The sequence below is a fragment of the Apodemus sylvaticus genome, chromosome 5 (assembly GCF_947179515.1).
Source record: "Apodemus sylvaticus chromosome 5, mApoSyl1.1, whole genome shotgun sequence".
NCBI lineage: Eukaryota > Metazoa > Chordata > Mammalia > Rodentia > Muridae > Apodemus > Apodemus sylvaticus.
The window spans coordinates 39,686,134-39,706,775 of record NC_067476.1 but is presented as its reverse complement, the minus strand read 5'-3'; the positions used below and the strand labels follow the sequence as shown (position 1 = coordinate 39,706,775).

At 50.4% G+C, this 20,642-nt stretch overlaps 1 protein-coding gene across 2 annotated transcripts in view; it reads right to left on the bottom strand.

Annotated features, from left to right (window-relative positions):
* The window catches only part of Tanc1 (tetratricopeptide repeat, ankyrin repeat and coiled-coil containing 1), a 236,520-nt gene that overhangs the window by 5,713 nt on the left and 210,165 nt on the right, over window positions 1–20,642 (bottom strand). For both annotated transcript variants that reach the window (XM_052182540.1, XM_052182541.1), the window contains exons 19-24: window positions 20,152–20,230; window positions 6,664–6,797; window positions 5,051–5,174; window positions 4,197–4,372; window positions 2,831–2,963; window positions 959–1,050 (exon numbers count right to left, since the gene is read on the bottom strand). In XM_052182540.1, the coding sequence (XP_052038500.1) occupies window positions 959–1,050; window positions 2,831–2,963; window positions 4,197–4,372; window positions 5,051–5,174; window positions 6,664–6,797; window positions 20,152–20,230 (738 nt within the window). The remainder of the gene's footprint in view (window positions 1–958; window positions 1,051–2,830; window positions 2,964–4,196; window positions 4,373–5,050; window positions 5,175–6,663; window positions 6,798–20,151; window positions 20,231–20,642) is intronic.

Sequence of the window (20,642 nt, the reverse complement as noted above, 5' to 3'; positions counted from 1 at the left end):
TCACAGGTGTGTATTTATAGTTTCCCTGGGGCACAGACACACCCCCTTGCCTGTGCATATATAACCAGTGACTACCACTGACCAGGCAGTGGGCCGCCCAGTCCACACAGACTCAGGCAGAGCCTGAGGCACACACTCCAGGCTACCCACCAGGGATCTAAACTGATAGCTCTCTGGAGAAATTTTGAAGTTAAATTTATGAAGTTGTGGGTCTTATTTCCATTTCTGGGGGAACGTGAAAAAAAAACTGAAAAAAAAATTAACTGTCTTTTGAGTAACTGAGAATATATTACTTGACCACATTAAATAATATCACTGAAAGCACTTAAAACTCCCAAATTTATAGAATTAAGATCTGAAAGGTAAAAGGTTGTGGGAGGGGCATGACACTGAATGGTTTTAATTTTCTTTCTAAAATATTTATTTTGTATATATTTGTATGAGGTAGGCACAGGCACGCCACAGAACACGTTTGGACTTCCAAGGACAACTTATAAGACTCAGTTCCCTCTGTCTACCAGCAGGGCCTAGGATTCAGAGTTAACTAAGGTTCCTGCACCATCCCTTCCTAGACATGCTTTCCTTCTGTAAATGCTTCTTGGTGTCTTTTGTCATGCACCTCCTGACTGGGTCCAGGGCCATAATTGGAACTTTGAAAGGTGGGAAAACCAAGGGACCGTCCTGTCGGCTATGCCAGCTGACCCAGTGGCCCTCCTTCACGCAGTAGCCACCACCTGCAGTATTAGTATAGACTGTCCTCAAACGCAGACACGTCCTTTCCCACTGAGGTGCAGTTGTCTGGAGATCTGCAGGCATCTGGATAAGAGGTCATGCTGGGATGTTTTGGAACTTCCATTCTTACAGAGTCACTGCCCTGCATGGCTACAGCATCCGACACCAAACTGAGGGGTGACCCCAGGTCAACGGTGCCGGCACAGAAAGAGACGAAGCCACTCACCTTGTACATCACATTTCCTTCCTCCATCAATTTCTGTAAAAGTATGATCAAAATATCAGGTTTGGAAGTGGCCATCGCCCAAGCGGCATTTCCTGTAAAATAAACAGGCCGTCAGGGGTGCTCGCTCCCTCAGCCCAGAGGAAGCAGCTCCCTTCTGCAGCCCCCCTCCCCCCACTCCACAGTACAAGCTACAGGAACTCACAGCAAGGCCAGTGCTGGGCCGGGTCTCGGGGCTTCTGGCAGCAGGGCACCGGCAAGCTGGCTAAAGCCTCTCAACTATTTTATCCTCGCCAGCCCCCATGAGGGATCACTGATGCCCACAAAAGCTTTCCTCACCGTTCTGCTAACAGAAATTAAGGTGCATGCCTTCCACTGACAGCATCAAACCCTCAAAGGTTCCTTCTGCATTTCCTGCAGCACCCAGTACAGCAGGCAGGGGGAGAGGTCACTGTCCTGAGGCCCCTGTCCCGGGGCCTGTCCAGCTTCTCTTTTGCTCTACACTGGCTACAGCCCTCCCTCTAGCCCCGAACCCAGCCTTGGGACACTGCTAGGCCACTGAGCTCCAGTGTTTTGTGTTTTTGTTGTTTTTCAAGTAAAAAGATGGTATTTCCCACTATGTTCAGGATCAAGGTAAAAATGGGAAACTGCTGAATGCCGGGACAAATCGTTTCCCACGTAGTCTCCTCTACCCACAACTACTCATGGTCAAAGGGCCTGGAGAGCAAACAAAACCCGGGGCACTCCGGTAGTTTCTGCATCCACGCAGAATCTACGGGACGCTCTGCTAGCCATGGCAGGCCCCCACGGCACCCCCATGCCACCCCAGTATGTGCCCACTCCTGCTCCAAGGACCTCCTCAGTGTCTCCTTCTCAGAAACTGTGTGCACTGGAGCTATGACTTTCTCATCAAGCTGCCACTGATAATTCTAGAACAGCAGCTGCTCCGCAGAAAACCATCCGGTCCCCCCTGATGCTCTGTCCATCCGCCACGGAAGCAGAGCCTAAGTGCGTTCTGGACGAGAATGGTCTTCACAGGCTCACGCATCTGATAGGCTGGGAAGGGTTAGGAGGCGTGGCCTCCTGAGAGGATGTGTGCCACAGGGGTGAGCCTGGAGGCTTCAGAAGCCCACGTCCTTCCCAGTTCTATCAGAGGCTTCGTGCTTCTGAAGGAGACCTAAGCTCTCAACTCCTGCTCTAGGGCCGGCCGGCCTGCTGCCACGCTCCCTGCCGTGATGGCCACGGACTCACCCTCTGAACGGTAACTCCCCAGTAAACTTCTGTAGGTTGCCTCGGCCTTGTTCTCGCCATGGCAGTAAAAAACTAAGACACTAATACTTCCTGACGTGTCTATTCCTATCCCAGTGTCCCTCCTCCCTTTGTGTGTGTGTGTGTATGTATGTGTGTGTTTTTTCGAGACAGTGTTTCTCTGTGTAGCCATGGCTGTCCTGGAACTCACTCTATAGACCAGGCTGGCCTCGAACTCAGAAATCCACTTGCCTCTCGACCCTCCTCCTTAGCCTCTGTTCTCTACCTAGCTGGAAAGAATGTTATAAGCTAAAGGCCAGCAATACGGCTCAGCAGCTGGAAGCATTCGCCTCCACGGCTGGAGGCCCACAAGACAGAAGAACTAACTCCCGTGAACTGTCCTTTGACCTCTGTGTGTAACTTGTATTCATTTTTTTAAAAGAGGAGAATAATTCGCAGCTTCAGTTTTCTGAATGTCTTCAATTAAATGAGACATTAGACAGAAGAGAAGGAATGGGGGGTGGTTTGTGCACTCTCCCACCCCTTAGCAGGTACTCTTTAGGTCTTTCAGGTACGATGCGGAAGTCAACCCTCTGGCTCTGCCGAATGGAAGTGGGGCTCACTGACCTAGCTTGGCTCCTTTCCTAAGCAGGGTAACCACTACAGCAGTGTTTCGACAGCCGATGGCTCTGTCCAGGGGGCGCATCCCACTGTGGTCCACGTGTTCTATCACGGCTCCCCTCTCCACCAGATACAGCACCTACAGCAGCAGGGACAGCAGAAACATGACAAGCATTCCCTGGCAGGAGCAGGCCCCTGCCCAGTTCTGCCTTCTGACTGTGGGAGTGCACAGTCTTAGCTAATACCCATTTCAGATGGCTGTAGTCATGGGGCTGTGGGGTGAGGAGGGTGGAAATAAAACCAATGTAACACCAAAGAGAGGCACTACGACTGTGAAAATCTCTTCTGTTGTCAACGATCAGCTCAGCTGACCACTGCCAGTGATGAGGAAGAAACCCACAGGCAGGCAGGTGTGTGCTGAGGTGTATGATCTGGGCCTGCCCCGCCTGCTCACCTGCAATTAGCGATGGCTTCAGCCATGAGCTCTGGCTTGCTCCAGACACACAGATTCACACAGCCTGAGGTTGTGTGCTGGTGGGGTGTCCTTAGGAAGCTAAAAGCAGGAAACCTGCCAAGTACAGTGGTGTACACCTGCCAAGTACAGTGGTGTACACCTGCCACCAGAGTATTTGGGAGGTAGAGACAGGAAGATCACAAGTGCAAGGCCAACCTTGGCTACAGTAGAGCTCAGCTCCTAGCACCCATAAGATGGCTCATAACCATCTCTAAAGAGATCTGGTGCCCTCTTCTGGTGTGCCTGAAAATAGCAACAATGTACTCATATACATAAAATAAAATAAATAAATCTTTATAAAAGACGTATTATTAAAAAATATCTTGACTAATAGTCTTGGACTGAACTGCACATAAGAGTTACAGACCATTGAAAAGATTCCATATACCTATACTATCTGGGCATGTGTGTATACACACACAGTCCATGTCAGACACAACTTTGTAGGGGGCTATGAACCAACTCCCATGATGACCCATTCTACACAGAGGAGCAGGTGTACACACTGGAAATGCACACACAGTGGCAGGTACACCAGAAGTACACACACTGGGAGTGCACACACCGGAAGTGTACACACAGGAGCATATACATCAGAAGTACACACACTAGAAGTACACACACAGGAACAGGTACACACGCCGGAAATGCACACACAGTGGCAGGTACACCAGAAGAACACACACTCTAAATGCACACACTAGAAGTGTATACACAGGAGCAGGTGCACATACATAGGAACAGATGCATACACTAGAAATGCACACACAGAGGCAGGTACACCAGAAGTACACACACTGGAAGTGCACACACAGGAGCAGGTGCACACTCCACAAGTGAACATTCATTAGTACTCACGGTCTCTGCATCACCGTAGAAGGCGGCCAGGTCCAAGGGAGTGCGGCCGTTTTTGTCTGTCTGGTCTATCTCTGCTCCTTCTTCAACCAAGTACTGGACCACTGCCCTGTGACCCTTCAGACAAGCCCAGCTCAGCGCCGACAGGCCCTCTTTGTCCAGGGAAGAAAGAGCAGCACCTGAGAGAAGAGTCCATTTATAACTGGCTGGCGGAATGAAGATGGCCTAAAGGGATACTTGGGTCTCCCAATCTAGTCTCAGACTGCTGAACACCAGATCCCAAAGAATGGAAATTTCCCTAAGAATCTCATGCTAAGAGAAGGAAAAGCACCAGGCAGAGGGAGGACTTGTCTCCCAAAAAGAGCTTTTAGAGTTTTAATAACTTGTTGGAACTCCTAACAGGACAAGATGGAAGTCCAGACAATGATGGCTCAATGGTGGGTGGGACCACACCTTGAGGACTGCTTAGATGCACATATCCTTGGCCCTTGAGTTAAACGTGTATTTCACTTCAAGACTCCAAAGATGGACTTGAGGCTGCTGAATCTTCGTCCATATTCCCACTGAAAAATCTCCCTTGTCTGCTTTCTACTTTTAATTTGGTTCTTTTAAACAGCTTACTGAGGAGGGGCATAGGTTGCCCCAAGACTAGTAACACATTCATAGAACTCGATAAACCCAGACTGCTCTGCTGAGGGCCCCACATGTTAACCTGAGCAGATCTGCAGATGGCAGAGGGTCCTCACCAAAGCTGGACCATAAGCACCTGGGCTGCATCAGGCCTTAGAAAATGTCTAACCGGGAAGCCAAAAGCACAAAGTTCTTCCCACTAAAGAAGCCACTGCACCATGCCGCACCTTTTGAGAGGAGAAATTCTACGGTGCTCAGGTGTCCTTCACAGGCAGCCACCATGAGAGGTGTCCGGCCCTGCTTGTCACTCAGGTTCACGTCGCAGCCACGATCCAAAAGCAACCTGACAACCTGAAAGAAGCACCGAGAACGAGCACTGAGAAGCCGTCTCTCTGCCACAGTCACTTTCGCCATCGTTCCCACCAGCAGCGTGATGCGTGGGGCCCAAATGATCTTTCCACTATATTCATTTTCAACAAAACCCTCTTCTATGTATCTTTATATGTGGCCAGTTATCATAAGTACAAGAATCACATATCAGGTAGACACAGTAGTGGGGCATGACAGTCACAATTAGGTGCTGACAGGACAGCCACATTGGGTAGAGGTGGGGTTAACTCAGCACAGGAAGGTGCCAGCAGATGCCATTAATGTTCCGTACTGAGGAGAAGCATGGTGCCCTGTGTATCTGGAGGTCTGCAGCCAACCAGTTCTGTAACCAACCATTACATCCAGTCTATAGATGGAATGTAAATACAATGTTTGTAAATAAATGTTCTAAGAGACTCGAGCTTCCTCAAACTTGACGTCTGCAGGCAATACTGAGAAAAGGGTCTAGGGCAGGAGAGTAACTCTGAACCCTTGGTCACATGCTTTGCTAAGATGCAGCACGAGGGGGTGACTGTCCTCAGAGGAGAGCTGCTAGGAGAGCTTCTGGAAGCCCATTTCCAGCACTGGCAATGTGCTTTATGCCACACATGCTGCTAACATTGGGGAGAAAAGGCAGAAACTCAGGAAGGAGTCCAGTGCACTCCTTGTGAAGCCACTTTATCCGCTGGGCCGGCCTAGAGTTGCCTGGGCACGTTACTGTTGTTACACTGCCAGAGCGGCAGAAGTGGCACAGTCCCACATTCTCACTGCATTCACCAGCAAACCCCTCCCACCTTCCCCGTGAGTTAGGGAACACTGAGACAAGCAGAGGGTTAGTCACAGGCACTATTCTGTAACGAGTGAGTGGTCTTGAAGTCGTCTGTGCGTACCATCCAGGAGTAACAGGGTACCGAGTGTGGGCAGAGATTTCAGAACAAAGCAAGAAGCTGCCGGACAACGATGCCCTGTCCCCTTGAATTAAAGATGGCGTAAGAATGGCTATTCCAAGAAGCACCCCCATGGCAGCCCTCTATCAGATATGTTGTACCAACACACTATAAAAATAACAGCAGCCGGGCGGTGGTGGCGCACGCCTGTAATCCCAGCACTCTGGGAGGCAGAGGCAGGCAGATTTCTGAGAAACCCTGTCTCGAAAAAACCAAATCCAAAAAAAAAAAACAACAAAACAAAAAAAAACAAACAACAACAAAAAAATAACAACAGCAGACATGCTGCCACAGGGAACCCTCTTCCGCTGTAGTCCAGTCCTCTTGCAGTTAAGGAAGCCACTGTGGCTCCGGCGTGGCTGTCAGTTCATCTGACTGACTGTATGTGTCTGTCGTGCTGGCTTCTGAGAAGCAGTCACAAGGACATGGAAGAAGCCAGGGATGAGAAAGAGCCTCCAGGACCACAGGTGGTCTCAACAGTGAACCCCACCCCACCCACTGCTCATCCAGGGCCCCCTGGGTACCTGCCAATGGCCCTGGCGGGCGGCGCAAAACAGAGGGGGAACCCCTCTCCTGTTGGCCCGGGACACGGCAGCTCCACGCTCCAGCAGCAGCTCGCAGACCTCCAGCTTTCCTCGCCCGGCAGCCGCAGTCAGCGCTAGATGGAGGGTGGAGGGGACTGTCAGTAGGTGCAGAGCTCGGGCCTCAAGCACCTCCGGTGCGTGCGCCCTCTCCCTTTTAATCTGGGTGGGTTCTGTGATAGCTGTGACCCACTGAGCACACACAGCCACTCTACGCTAATGTCTGGCCCCGGGTCTCTGGGAATGGGCAACTTGCACTGCACTGTAAGCCAGCCCCTAAGTTGTGAGGAAGACTGAGCATCTCTGGGGAGAGACTGACGAGGACCAAACTGAGCCCACACGGACTTGACAGCCTAGTGAGCAGCCAGCACTGTCAGGCCAGCGGTGTGTCGGCTGTTCTACGTAGGCCTCCAACTCAAGTTGAGGGATGCCACCTGGAGATGACGGCAAAGACCCCTTAGCAGGCCCTGCCATGCTGTTTAAACCACAGATTCACTGTTTGGGGTTTGTTTTGCTCAACAAGAGAAAATTACAGCACAGTATATCACAGACAGACTAGTGCTATACAAAGATGGCCTCTTAGCCTTAAGTCCATAATTATAGAGAGGCTGGAGAGAGCTACTGGTGAGGGGTACACACTGCTCTTCCAGGAGACCCCAGTTCAGTTCCCAGCTACTCGCAAACTACCTGCAACTCCAGCTCCAGAGGATCCCGCCTTGCTAGAATGTAAAACCTCTTTACCAAGTCAGATCCTATGTCATAAAAGAAAAACTAAGGCATGGGGTGGATGCCTCTGGGATCCGGCGTGGAGCACAACTCCAGTGGGGAAGAGCACTCGCGCGAAGGGCAGCGCCTCTGCTCACCTCCATCTTGGCTGCTGCTTTGTCACGTGAACTGTGCCCAAGAAAGGGCAACAGCAGGTGCCAGTGACCACCCAGGCCAAAATAGTGGCTTTGCAGTGGGGCGGCATGGCTCTGAGCCGCACCGGGATAGACGCTCCCCAGAAGGGGACGACCCGGGGATGCCCCTGGTGCCACTCCCATGCCTGCTTGGAAGACTGTTTTTAACTATACCCTTAACTTCCAGCTTCCAGAAGGTAGCGGTATTCCCACGAACGGGCGAAAGAGGCAGGCTCCTCAGTTACAAATGGGAAGCAGCAGAAGCAAACCCTTCACAAAAGCAAGGCGGTGCCAGTGAACATGTGGAAGTGCCCGTCCTCCTCAGCAGCCGATGTGACTGAGAGATGGGTGTGCACATGGCTACCCACTCCTCATCGGCGGGAATGACCGCGGGAGACAGTAGCTGGGAAACAGGCCAGGTGAATGCACACTTGTGTGACAGTGTTCCTCACACGGCCTCAGGCTGGACGCTAGCCACACTGTCATCAGCAGTGGGAAACAGCAGTGAATGGTGGGAAATTTACACGTCTATGAAAATACATGCCCCACACCTAAACACAACTTGACAACACAACAGGCCAGTCTTACACACTTGACTCAGTGAGTAGCAAAGAGCACTTGAGGAAAAGCCCGTACTGCAAGAGCAGTCTGGAGAGGGGACCCTAAGGTCTGAGCTGGGGACATGGCGCTGAGAACCGCGGAGGCCTGTGTTCAGGGAGGCTGCTTCCTATATATGTGGAGAGCTTTGGGTGCCGCTTATAGAAATTGGTTGCTTATAGAAACTTGGCAGGTACTTGTCTCTGGGCTCTGAAGGAAGAAATAGGATCAGATAAGAATATTCATGTGGACTAAAGCAAGGATCAAGGTGAACACACGGCCAAGGAATGTGTGACTTCCCTATTGTCTTGGTAATCCTGATAAGCCCCAGACCCAGGGACTTGGGGACATTGTTTATTGCTTTGTTTGATTTCTACCTGATGTGATCTCCTTGTTCTTTGCAGGGTTCAATCACTTTGTCTTTGATCTAAGAACCGGCCCTGTTCTGGCCCTGTTCTCTGCTAGTACCTAGAACGCATAAAAGCTGCCTGGGAAAATTAAAGCCGCTCAGCCTCAGCACTGGCTGGAGTCATGTCATAATGTCTGTCTGTCTTTTTCTTCCCAATCCTCGCTCCTGCCCTTGAGACCCTGTTGGCTGACTGGGCCAGCTTGGTGTCACACACACACACACACACACACACACACACACACACACGGACCTGCCCCTCCAGCTGCCTCTCACATGGCTGCCTGAGGTTTCCTCCTCCTGGGCCCCTCTATAAACACTATGCCACCAGGGTTGGCCCCGAAACCTCTGCCCTCTGCTCACAGCTACTCCAGCTTCCCCTACACATGACCCTGGTGACTGAGGTTAATCATGACACAGACAGACAGACACGGATACAGACACATACACTGCAGACCAGACAGCTGGTTCTGATACTGCTAACATCACCTAAGTCCCCCTCCCAGCCTTGTGCAGGAAGTAAGGAGTAAGGCAGGAGCCGTGGGAGGGAGCAAATCACCAGGAAGACTCATCTGGGGGGCCTAGCATCTAAAGCACAGGAAGACAGCAGGAACATGCAGCCCCCAACCTTCCAGAATCCTTCTGGAAAGGCGAGCCAGTTCTCATTGTGTTTCTGGTCCCAAGTCCCTGAGGCATGAATTCGGACCCTACAGTCAGGGCACTGTCCGCCTATCAGCAGATTCCTCATGGGAGTTGGGGGGTGGGGTGAGCTTCCCCTGTAGCTGGGGAGGTGAGGGGCATTCTGCAGGCTTGGTCCCACCAGACTGCTCTTGCTCACCGTGGGCTCCTCTGTGCTCAGTGACACACCTGCTTCTCTCTCAAGAAGTAAGTCAGCACATCTCTCCAGGAAAATGTGTTCAAGGGATGCTGTTCTGACTGACCTCAAGTCTTGGTTTTGCAGAGGACAGCACCGAAGGAGCAAGGCAGGGGGCCGGAGGAGACAGCGGATTGGAAGCTGACACCAGGGATTAGAAGCTGACACCAGCCTTTTCAGGCCTGACCATGAGGACTCGCAGGCTAGCATCTGCTGGCTGTCAGCATGTCCCACGAACAAAGCACAGGGCGTCCTAATGGCATTGTCTCAGCATCAGTGGTAGAACGCTGCTCTAGTCCAGGAAGCAGGACTGGACCTTTTCTGCTCTGAGAAGTCAGGGCTGATGCCTGGGCAGGAACTACAGGCTCTAGCAGAAGGAACAGGGGAGCAGTGCATAGAATGGCCCAGGCTTCAGAGGACAGAAGGGTTAGAACGGAGCACAGTGCTCTAGACTGCAGGGGGCTCTGGATGAGACAGAAAACACTGCTCAGTGTATTTTCTACATTTGGCCAAGACAGGTTCCTCATTTTCAGTTAAGTAGTCAAACCAGATCAGACTTATGCGAAGAGCCCTGAGGATCACCCATTGTTTAATTCAAACGTTTAATTTCATTAAATATACCTTAACTACTGAAAAACTGAATAATAATAAACACACTGTCCTCCGCCATCGCTGCTATGACTGCATTTTAAAACCCAGGAGCCACTGAAGCACTCCTATGAGAGACCAGAGCAGCACACCCGTGGTTGTTTGAACGTGAATGGCCCTCAACGGCTCACAGATTTGAATGCTTGGTCACAAGAAAGTGGCATCATTTCACAGGATTAGGAGGTGCTGCCTTGTTGGAGAAGTATGTCACTGGAGGTGGGCTCTGAAGTTTTCAAAAGCCTAAGTCAGGCCCAGGGGCCCTCTCTTCCTGCTGCCCATGGTGGGTCCAGATGCAAAACTCTAGGCTACTTTCCAGCAGCATGTCTGCCTGCACACAGCCACGTTTCCTACCGTGAGGATAACAGACCAAGTCAGCCTCTGAACCTGTACGCCAGCCCCAATGAGATGTTCCTTATAAGAGTTGCTGTGGTCATGGTGTCTGTTCATAGCAATAGAACACTGACTAACACAATGCCAAAGGGCAGTCTTCCAAGTGGGTCTTGTGTGTGTGTGTGTGTGTTTATACAAATAGGCTCCTGCCCCTAAGGAGGAGAAGATATTCAAACCTTCACGTAAACTTGAACGGAAAGATAAATGCTCAAGTCAGTTTTTTGCATTGATGAACTGTGGCAAAGGCAGAGAAGCCATCTTACACTCACCAAGCCAATGGCCAAGGTAGCCCAAACCAGAAGATGAGAGTGTAAGCCAGCCCCTGCCGTGGCGGCAGGGAACCCCCAGTACAGTCGGTTCCCACCTAGTGAGGTGGCGAGGCTCATGAGTGCCGAGACGTGATGCCTGCAGAACTTTGCACTGTAGAAGATCAGAGCATGCCACACCCACACCTGCCTCTGGCAGAAAAAGAAGCTATAGTGAGTGTGAAGCGCAGATGCCCCCAAGAAACTCTGCATATAGAGGAGCTGCCCCACTCTGTGTGGGAAGCTGACATCTCTGTGGGACTCTCCCCTTGACAGATAGCTCCTCTGTCCAGGGAGGAGCAGACACGGTTCACTGGAGACCATCACACTTGTGGCCTCGCCCATGTTACCCGTGTCTGTCCCACAGTCCACCAAGAGGCCGAGTCAGGAGCCTGGGTCTGAGCAGTCTCTGGGGGCTGTGCTCTTTCTCAAGCACAGCTCAGCCTCCAAGATGACACAGGTGTGAAGGCTCCAGCTGACATGCCTTTTGTTAGAGAAGCCTGCCCCTCCCCTACGGGTTTTGAAGGATATAAAAACTGTTTTGTTTTCTTTTCCTATAATATATATCATCTCAACTGATCTTGTAGGAGCCCTCAATGGGTCATGACAGATCCTGGTGCTAGCCGCTCCTCTGAACTCTCCTCTACTCAGGGACTCTCCTCCTCCTTCCACAGCTGTACCCAAGTAGGAGGAGAAAGAAATCAAAGGTGCACCGAGGCGCGCACGCGCGCACACACACACACACACACACACACACACACACACAGACGTAGGAGTCCGTGGGAAGAGACGAGTCCAGTCTTGCATTTGGTGAGACTGGATGGTCCACCTACTAAATACTCCTTTGTCTCATTTAGTGAAGGAGCTTCGTCGCTGTGAGAAACGGGGCCTTTAAGTTGGGATCTGGAATCTCTGTTGCAGCTGCTACTGAAGTCTTGACAGTAACGCATCAGACAGCCCTGCGCTAAAAATAGGATCTGCGTGTTTCACCAGCCAGCAGAGAAGCCGGAAGTCAGAGCAGCTGACAAGCTGACAAGCGTGCCCTGCCAGGCCTGGCGACAGGGTCGGATTCCACCTTCTTCCTTCTCCACAGCCAGATTTGATTTGCAGTGTGCTTGTTAGTGCAGATCTTTTGTGGGGGGATTAAGAACCTGTCAGCACGGGTCCACTTTGCTCGGTCTCAAACCAGATCAGGTTCTATACAAGAATTCCTAAGGAGATACTGCTGGTGACAGACACCAGGGCGCTGGCTTCCTCCTCTACCCAGAGTGAGTATTTTTAGCTCCATCACCAAACTCCCCAGGCGAGGGTGCATCTCAAGTTTCAGCAGCGGTGAGGACTTCAGGATACCATATTCCCATATTCGGAAGCATGGAGGGTTACAACAAACAAACTCAAAACAAGCTATGCTCAGGAATTCCAACCATCCTGCTGAGAAAGCCAACCTCAGCCCCGGCTCTAATGAGGGTCAGCGAACTTGGCTTGATCAGACAAAAAAAGGAGTGGGTTTGGGGGTGGGGTGTGAAAGACAGGACCAGGGTGCCAATAAAACACAAAGACACGTGAAAAAGGAAGGCCCCAGTCCACGTGAACACAGGGGCACTGAAACCAGACACAAGTGCTTTTACTCAGCAAAAGCTTAACAAGATATCATCTGTATGACTGAATTATTAAAAAAAAAAAAAAAAAAAAAAGCACACACCCTCTCCTGCCAATCCCGAATGATTTCTTCTGAGCATGAGGAGATTCGTCATGGCAGCTGTTGATTTTAAGAAGATCCTAGCTGACTCTCAGCTGCCCAAGCTCATTGAAAACATCACGGAGAAACACCTCTTTGCATCATAAGATAGATCACTTGGCAGAATCCTTTACATACAGAAGTTCTCCCGGCAGAGATTTGATTAAAAAAGAAAGAAAGAAAAAACAACCCTCGACTGTCAACTTGCTGGGAACACAGTCATTCATTGTGGTGATGGAGCCCGCTCCTTCAAGCCAGATAACTCCCTTCCATACATCACATATGGGAAATGCAAACAGACCCTCAGGAATGCCCATGAGCTCTTCAGCAAGAGTCTGCACTTGCTGTACACACTTTCCCTGGCCCCGAGGTCACTGTGAGCAGAATAGACCAGTTTTGTTTACATGTGTGTGTTCCTTTGTGTAATTTATTTCCATGTTATATTGGCCTTTCTCATTTTTATCAAAAACATAAAATAAAACAAATAGTGGAGGTCTCAGAAAGGTCACCTCATTGTGGCTGAGGTAGAAACCAGTAGATTAGAAGGATTTGTTTTGTGACTTGGTGCAAGAGGTAGAACTTTCTGTAGCTCGGTTCCTTTAAACTCTCACGTAAGTGTATTAGACAGTGTTCTCAAATGTGCTCCTTGAGACTAAACAGAACCTACCTGTGGTGTTTCACAGTGCTCAGTAGCTAACAAATGTCCAAGAGCTGTTACATGCAGCTAGAGCTATGAAAGTCAGTATTACTAAGATACTAATATTACTAAGTAATATACCAAATGCCATCCCTCCAGCCCCACTAACCTATTCTAGGATAGGTTGAAAGGACTTTCGGCACCAGGATGAAGGGGCTTAAAGGGGAGAGTATAGGGGGTTAGGTGAGGGTGGCTAGGCGGCGTGGGGGAAGGTGTCCAGGCGGGTCCTTGCCTGGGCACCTCTGCCCGAGGGACCACACACACACAGACATGGTATAATGGTATAGAATAGAGTTTATTCAGAGTAGGGGATGGGAGTTAGTGGTAGAGAGTGGGAGAGAGAGAGAGAGAGAGAGAGAGAGAGAGAACAGAGAGAGAGAGAGAGAGAGAGAGAGAGAGTGTGGAGGCTGGCCATGACCACGTGGAGGGGGGAAGAGCCCCAGGGGCAGAGAGGTGAGAGAGTGTGGGAGAGCAGAGAGCAAAGAGGGAGAGGAGGGGCAAGTACCCCTCTTATAGTGGGCCAGATCTCTGGGGCAGGGCATACCTGGCTATTGCCAGGTAGCTGTGGGGTGGAGCTTAGACAAAACCCCAACATAGGTTACTCCATGTGTGAAGAGCATCTAGTTTTGTGTATCTACGAACCCATTTCATACACAAGCAACTCCTGGGACCAGTGCTAGTCTTATGTGTTACAAATGAAGAAAGTAAGGCCCAGAACTCATCAGCTTGCCTAGGGCCATGTAGGAGTGGGAGAGCGGATGCCTTCTGAGTTCCTGGCTCCTTCACTGCTGCCTCTAGGAGGTCTCCTCTAAAGACAATGAACTCACCAAACAGGACAGTATGAACATCGTGCAATGGCTGTGTTCCCTTCTCACTGACCACGGGGCTCCTGAGACCAGAACAGCAGTAGATCTTAGGAGCACCCCAGTACTGTGGGGTAACATGCGCATCTGAGCTGTTATGGGATCTGAGTCCTGCCTCCCTTTTGCCCCCATTCTGATATTCTTTCAAATATGCCTTTAGGCATATTCCTAACGTACAGATGACATTACTCCTATTTCACATGCACCATGTCCCTCTAAAACCTGTATGAAGACCACAGCTCTGAAGAGCTGTCACCTCTAAAGCATGCTGAGAATGCTCACACTTCAGATGGATCCAACGACCTGCCAAGACACCAAAGGCGTGCCTGTCACTGAGTGCATGAAGACATGTCTCATGGTCTGCCTTTCTCTCTCTAATATCTGACCTCAAGCTGAGCTGGAGAGAGTCTTGTGCGGAGGCAGGGGTGGGGGGAGATCACAGTGGGGGTCTGAGAAAAGGAGGAAGGGCGTGCCACATCTCTGGGTCGGTGTTCCACACACTCTCATCAGACCCCAGAGAGTATGGGACATGGGCCTTTTCTCCAATCTCTCACCTGACCTTGTGCTCTGAGGGGAACAAAGAAAGGGTGAGTGTCCCAAATCCTCAAAGCCACAACATGAAACTCCAAAAACACCAGCACAGTGCTCCAAGCTTTAGACTTCAGAGCATTGCTGATCATGAAAATACCCCACACCCCGGAAAACTCACAAATCTGAAACATTTCCAGCCCCAAGCATTTTAAGTAAGGTGTGTGTATTTAAAGAACTTTAATGTGTAGTGATCAATTTGAACACACCAAGCTTAAAACATAAATTCTTACTAAAGCCCTCCAATTCCCCTAAAGACCAAAGATAAAATTCAAAGGAACAAGCAGTCATTAGTAAATAACCAGGCACTCTACCCCGTGGTGTTCTGAGGTAGCCATGGACAAACCTAGCCTTCCACAGCCTCATAAATCTTAGATAAAAGTTCAAAAACCACAGAACGGAAAGGAAAGTGAATCCCTAGAGTAGAGAGGAACCCTTGAATCACAAAGGATGAAACCCTGTCCCAGCTCTGTGACCTGTGTGGACGTAGGTCTATGCACCCAGCCTGCCCTACAACTGGAGGCCTAGGGACATAGCACCCTCTGCAGGGCTATACTTGGCCGCATTTGCCAGAAAGAGCCAACAGTGAAGGAGGACTAGAAAGCCTGCGCTTGCGCATACTCCCTAACCCAAACCCCTCCCTCCACTCACAGAGGAGAAAACCTGGCTCACCCAGACCAGCAGAAAATCAAGTATCTTTAACAGCTTTGCAATGGGAGCCAATGATTTACAATGGCCAAACTCACTTGTAAACATTCACCAACAAAAATAGCACCGATTCAAAAACAAAAGACTTGGTGCTTTACACAAAGCCTGTCGGTGGGTCTTAACCTACTTTGGTGGGACACGCTGGGATACCCCCTTTCAAAAATTAGGAAAGCACAGCCCTCTGAGGAAGATAGCACCCTATATTCTGAAATATTCTCAAAGCCTCTGAAGATGCAAACAAGTCACAATACAGCAGCTAGAGGGCAGGCAAGGGTCAGGAGGGGGAGATGTTACAGAGACAAGGGGGAGAAGGTGTGGAGGAACCAGGCCGATCTTACACCAGGGAGTAACACACTCAGTGGCTGGCAGCAACGCGCCGCCACCACCACCCCCCTGCACCTCCCCGCATACACACACACAGCTGTGAATACAACATGGCAGGCCGGGACTATCACCAAACAGAATTGTGTCACTGGTCCCTTGCCCTATCCCTATCTACTAAGTACTTCTCCCAACAATCCTACAACATGAACATCCTCTGCCTTAAAGCCGTAGAGCTCTCTTTGGTTTTCAATGTTATCACTTGGTCAATACCCACACAGCAAACCCTAGAGAAGCAAAACACCATCCACTCCTCTGCCCAGCAGCCTCAGGTAGAACTGGGAACACAAGTGGCCAATGCCTTTACCCTGGAGAAACTCCCAGGACAGCACTGGGCCAGGCAGTCACATGAGAGTAAGAAACGCAGGAATTCTGGTCCCTGGGAAGCCCACGGTGTGTAAACCACAGCTGCTCCTCCCTCACAAACCAGCCCGACAGTCTGTGGAAACAAAGTCTCTGCAAACAAGGCAGATGGGACCCACGGTGGAAAAAACCTTTGCTCTCAGAGAGCAGGCTGGAAAATGAGGACCCTGTTTCCATTGAAACAGCCAGAAGCAGGGCGCAGTCTCATGCCGGACAGAAGCCTGGAGTTGGGAACATGGTCTGTCAATTCCACAGCACAGCATTAGGTCACCAGTTAAGTGTCCCTGGAGCACAGCATTAGGTCACCAGTTAAGTGTCCCTGGTCGTTTCGGCTTGGGTTGATCCACATCAAACACTGATGTGGAAACAGTAACTCAATGCAGTTGGGACTCTGTGGGAGCCAGGACTGGCTCATCATGGTTGTGGAATGCTGAGACAGATAATCCAGGCATCGAAGGGCTCCTGCCATGCTTTGGGCTGCCTGGAAACTGTGGGAGCCTCATCTGACAGTCGGTGGGTGGTACAGTGGTGGCCTCACTGGCGGAGTGCGGTTTCTGCTAACAGGCCGGACTCACTCTCCACTGAAGATGAGGAGAGGAGAGAAAGGAAGAGAGACAAGGAAGGAGGAGTGGGGGAAGGAGGGAGGTGTTCAGTGCTATTGCAACCACAGAACTCGCTTTGAAGGGCTTGTCTCTAGACACTGCCCGGACAAGCAGCAGCAGCAGCGCTGTGGAGAGCGAGGCTTTCTAAGTAAAGCCCTCTGCTCCCCACATCAGCAGGTACTTAGGAGTTTTCTCAAACCTATGGGCTCACTGCAGTGCTCAGACGAAACACCAGTTTAGATGAAAGTCTTTAGAGTCTGTAATGAAGCCCTTGCCCCTCTGAGCCAGCTCTTCATGACGACACATGAGGACCATCAGCTCAAGCACTGAGGACCATGCCTCCTCCTGGCTACCCCGCCCATCAGGTCTCTCCCTGGCCTTTCCGGCTGAGAGCGGGCATCAATTCAGACAACCTCCTGCTTTCAATCAGTAGGGGTCATGATGCCCAGCCGTGGACCCGTGAAGCAGGTGCACAGACCCTGCAAGCGGCTGTCCTGACAACGGTGCGGAAGTACTCTGCTCAGGCGCTGGGGCTCGCCTCTCAGCATCTCACGCCTGTGATAGCAGATGCGAGTGCTAAGGAGGACAGAGACACTGCACCCTTCAAAGCTGGGTGGGTGGGCCTGAAACAGAAGTGCAGACCGCCATGATAAACCCATTAGCCCGTATCTTAAAGCCAAGTTGTTTACGGCTAAATCTCTACTGAGAAGACTTGTAAATAGACACCAGGGAGCCAGGAGAAATAATGAGCGTGCTCTCCAGATAAAGCACCTGTTGTTCCTCTACCTTCCCACACCCTGCCCAGGAGCCATTGTCTGGATCCAGCCCTATCCTGTGGCCAGCACACAAAGGCCAGCCTGGGATGTTCTGGACACAAAGCACTGGTGAGAACGCTGAAGAATGAGGACCAGGCAAAGCCACCAGCCAAGCAACCACTCTCATTGCCGGGAATTCCTGCTGTGACGAGGACCAGACGACATGTGGGGAACACCAGCCTGTACTCCGAGGAAAGGCCAGGCTCTGCTGCTTAGAGGAAGCTGGTGATGAAGGCTGGGACTCGCTGTCCTGTGAACCACTGTCACTGCAGGATGTGCTAAGTCAGAAGCCGGCTCACCACCCCACAGCTCTCTCAGTTCCACACTGGGAGTCAAGTGACAGACCCCAATGGTCAAATCCAAAGCACCGCTCTCAGCACATGTGCAGTCAGGCCCCATGTCTGCTGTTGTTCTCTCCTCTAAGTCGTGCCTTGCTGCTTTAGGTTGTTCCCCTGACGTGTGCAGCTGTGGCAGGCAGGAAGGTTTGGGGCCGTGGTCATCAGGGATGAAGGAAGCGTGTGATTCCTGGAGGGCTGTGGTGGCTCTCAAAGCCCAATGGACAGCTGGCTGGCCTTACTTACTTTAAGTGTTACATTTTCAAATTCTCTCAATAAAGCTCTTGGCTTCTGGGCATGGTGGTCCACTCCTATGTAATTCTGACACTTAGATTGCACAAATCAGAGGCCAGCTTGTCCTTTACAGTGAATTCCAGACCAGCCAAGCCCGTCTCAAGCAACAAAGAGGACAGGCCAGTCTCCTTCCTCAGCTTCTTGCATACCCCACCCCCACCTCTCCAACTTCAAAGATCCTGGACTGCTTGGAGTGTGAACCCAGGGTTCCAACCAGAACTTCACCCAACCCACCCACTACTGCACCGTGAGGCAAGAATCACACTTCGCCTGACTGCAAGCCCTACTTGAGAGACTCCTTGAGCCAGTGTGTTTCCTACCCTGGGGCCTGCTCGCTAGACAAAACCCCAGCATGGAGAAGGGGCACAGATTTCCACCCTCACCAAGAAGCCATTTGCAACCAACCAATAGCTGCTGGAAGAAGGAAAATCTGTTTTCTCCAACAGAGTGATCCTGGGCCTGCCAACCACACTCCAGGGCAGGCCTCAGTTGGCCAACATGATTAGATGTGTGTGTGTGTGTGTGTGTGTGTGTGTTGCTTTTAGTTTCTTGAGAGACAGAATGAACATGAAGTTGGTGAGGGAGAGTCCTGGGAACGGGTGGGGAAGAGAATATGATCAAGATACTACACGAAATTCTCAAAATAAACGAAAGAAGGAGACCCCCAAATCAAAAACCTCTAGACTGATTAAATTCACCCAAATCCCTAAGACTGACAATAAGAACTGTTTTCCGGGTCACAGTGTCTGAAGATGGCATGTAAGGCCTTAGAAGAGAAGGCTGAACAATGTCTTCTCGCCAGACCCACAGACGACTGCGAAGAGAGAAATCCTGTGACCAAGCTCAGCGCTCGGAATCTGGTGAGTCTGGTGGGAACGCAGCTCAAGCAAGTTCCTAGACAACAGTGGTGAGATCCTAAAGCTGCAAGCTCGGCCCCGTTAGCCCAGCCTTCCGACTCTCAGAACCTACGAGATAATAAATGTGTACCTTTTTTTTTTTTTTAAAGTGAGAAGTCTTTAATTTCTCAAATGTCTCATCAGACATCAACCAACTGGCAGAATCTCAGTGGGGAGGGGGCTGATCCCCACCATCTGGAGTCCCACACTGCCTCTGTAACTCCTCCTTCAGTCCATAGCAAGCCATAGGAAGCCAACTAATGGTGGCTTCCGAGAGTGGGCCATGTGGCTCTGAAGGGCAGGCCTGCTCTCCCATCAGGACAATCTCTGAGGCTTCTCTCAAGTGTGAGCTAGCTAATAAACTCTCCACACCACCATCTGTTCTGTTATAAAATAACCTCGAAGTTAGAAAAAAAAATCTGTGCAAAAGAAATAGCAACCACGTGCATCACGTATGAAGCCTGGGGTGGGGGTGGGGGGACATAGCAAGCATCTTGGCTACCTCTGTTGAATGGGATATTTCAAAGCAGCAGTATCTTCATTAAACTGAATACCAATCTTTCTTCCCAGTAGGCAGGCAGCCCCCTACCCCGACCAACAGAAAGGGACTTGGGACTGTATTAAGTATTTTAGATGGGGCTGTGAGACCTGAGTTCTGCCCTCATTCCACCAGACTTTCCCTACAGAGGCATCTTTGATTTGCTTGACAATGGAACTGCTGCTTGGCTCCCTTGGCCAGGTTTCAAGGGAGGATCAGGTAGGTTGGGACCCGTGCAAACCTGGAGCCTTACAAAGGCCTTTCCATCAGAAGCTCGGTAATAGCCCGTCTAACTCAAAATGAGCCCCTCTCACTGCTTCCAGAGTTTTACTACTCATTTGGCAAGTTTAAAAGGCTTTAGGCTTCAAATGCCTCGTTGACAAAATGAAAACAGGAGAAGGCACATCACCAGTCACTCTAAGGCGATCAGGCCGCAGCAGGGCTGAGCCATCACGCACACCTCCGCTGACTACGAACACTGGAAGCATAATTACCTGTTTCTCCCCACAGCGTGTCGGTACCGTTCACTTGGATTTCATGTTCCTCTGCCATTCCCAGCAAGGACTGGACGACCTGTCAGACGTGGCAAGGTGATTTAATGAGCTCTCGGAGCAATGGATGCTTATTATAGACCATAGATCAGAGGAGAGGGTGTTGTTTTTTAACCATTATTATCTTGTGCTGCTCGAGTGAAGAAAACATAATGAAAACCATTTCCTGGCATAATTCGTATGCTATTCACACTTTCACTAGGGAGAATTAAAAAATACAACAATCTCAGGGAATTGCAACAACTCTGTTCAGGATTACCAGGTACTCAGAATTCTAATGAATTCCAACATGACCCAAATATGCCAATGTAATCAACAAAGGACCCAGCAGATCACATAAAGTGCAGCTTCTGCATAAATCACCATTAGGCCATTCTTCACGCGGAAAGAAAACAAGGTGATATTTTCTTTTTACAGTGAAAATTTTCCTTTGG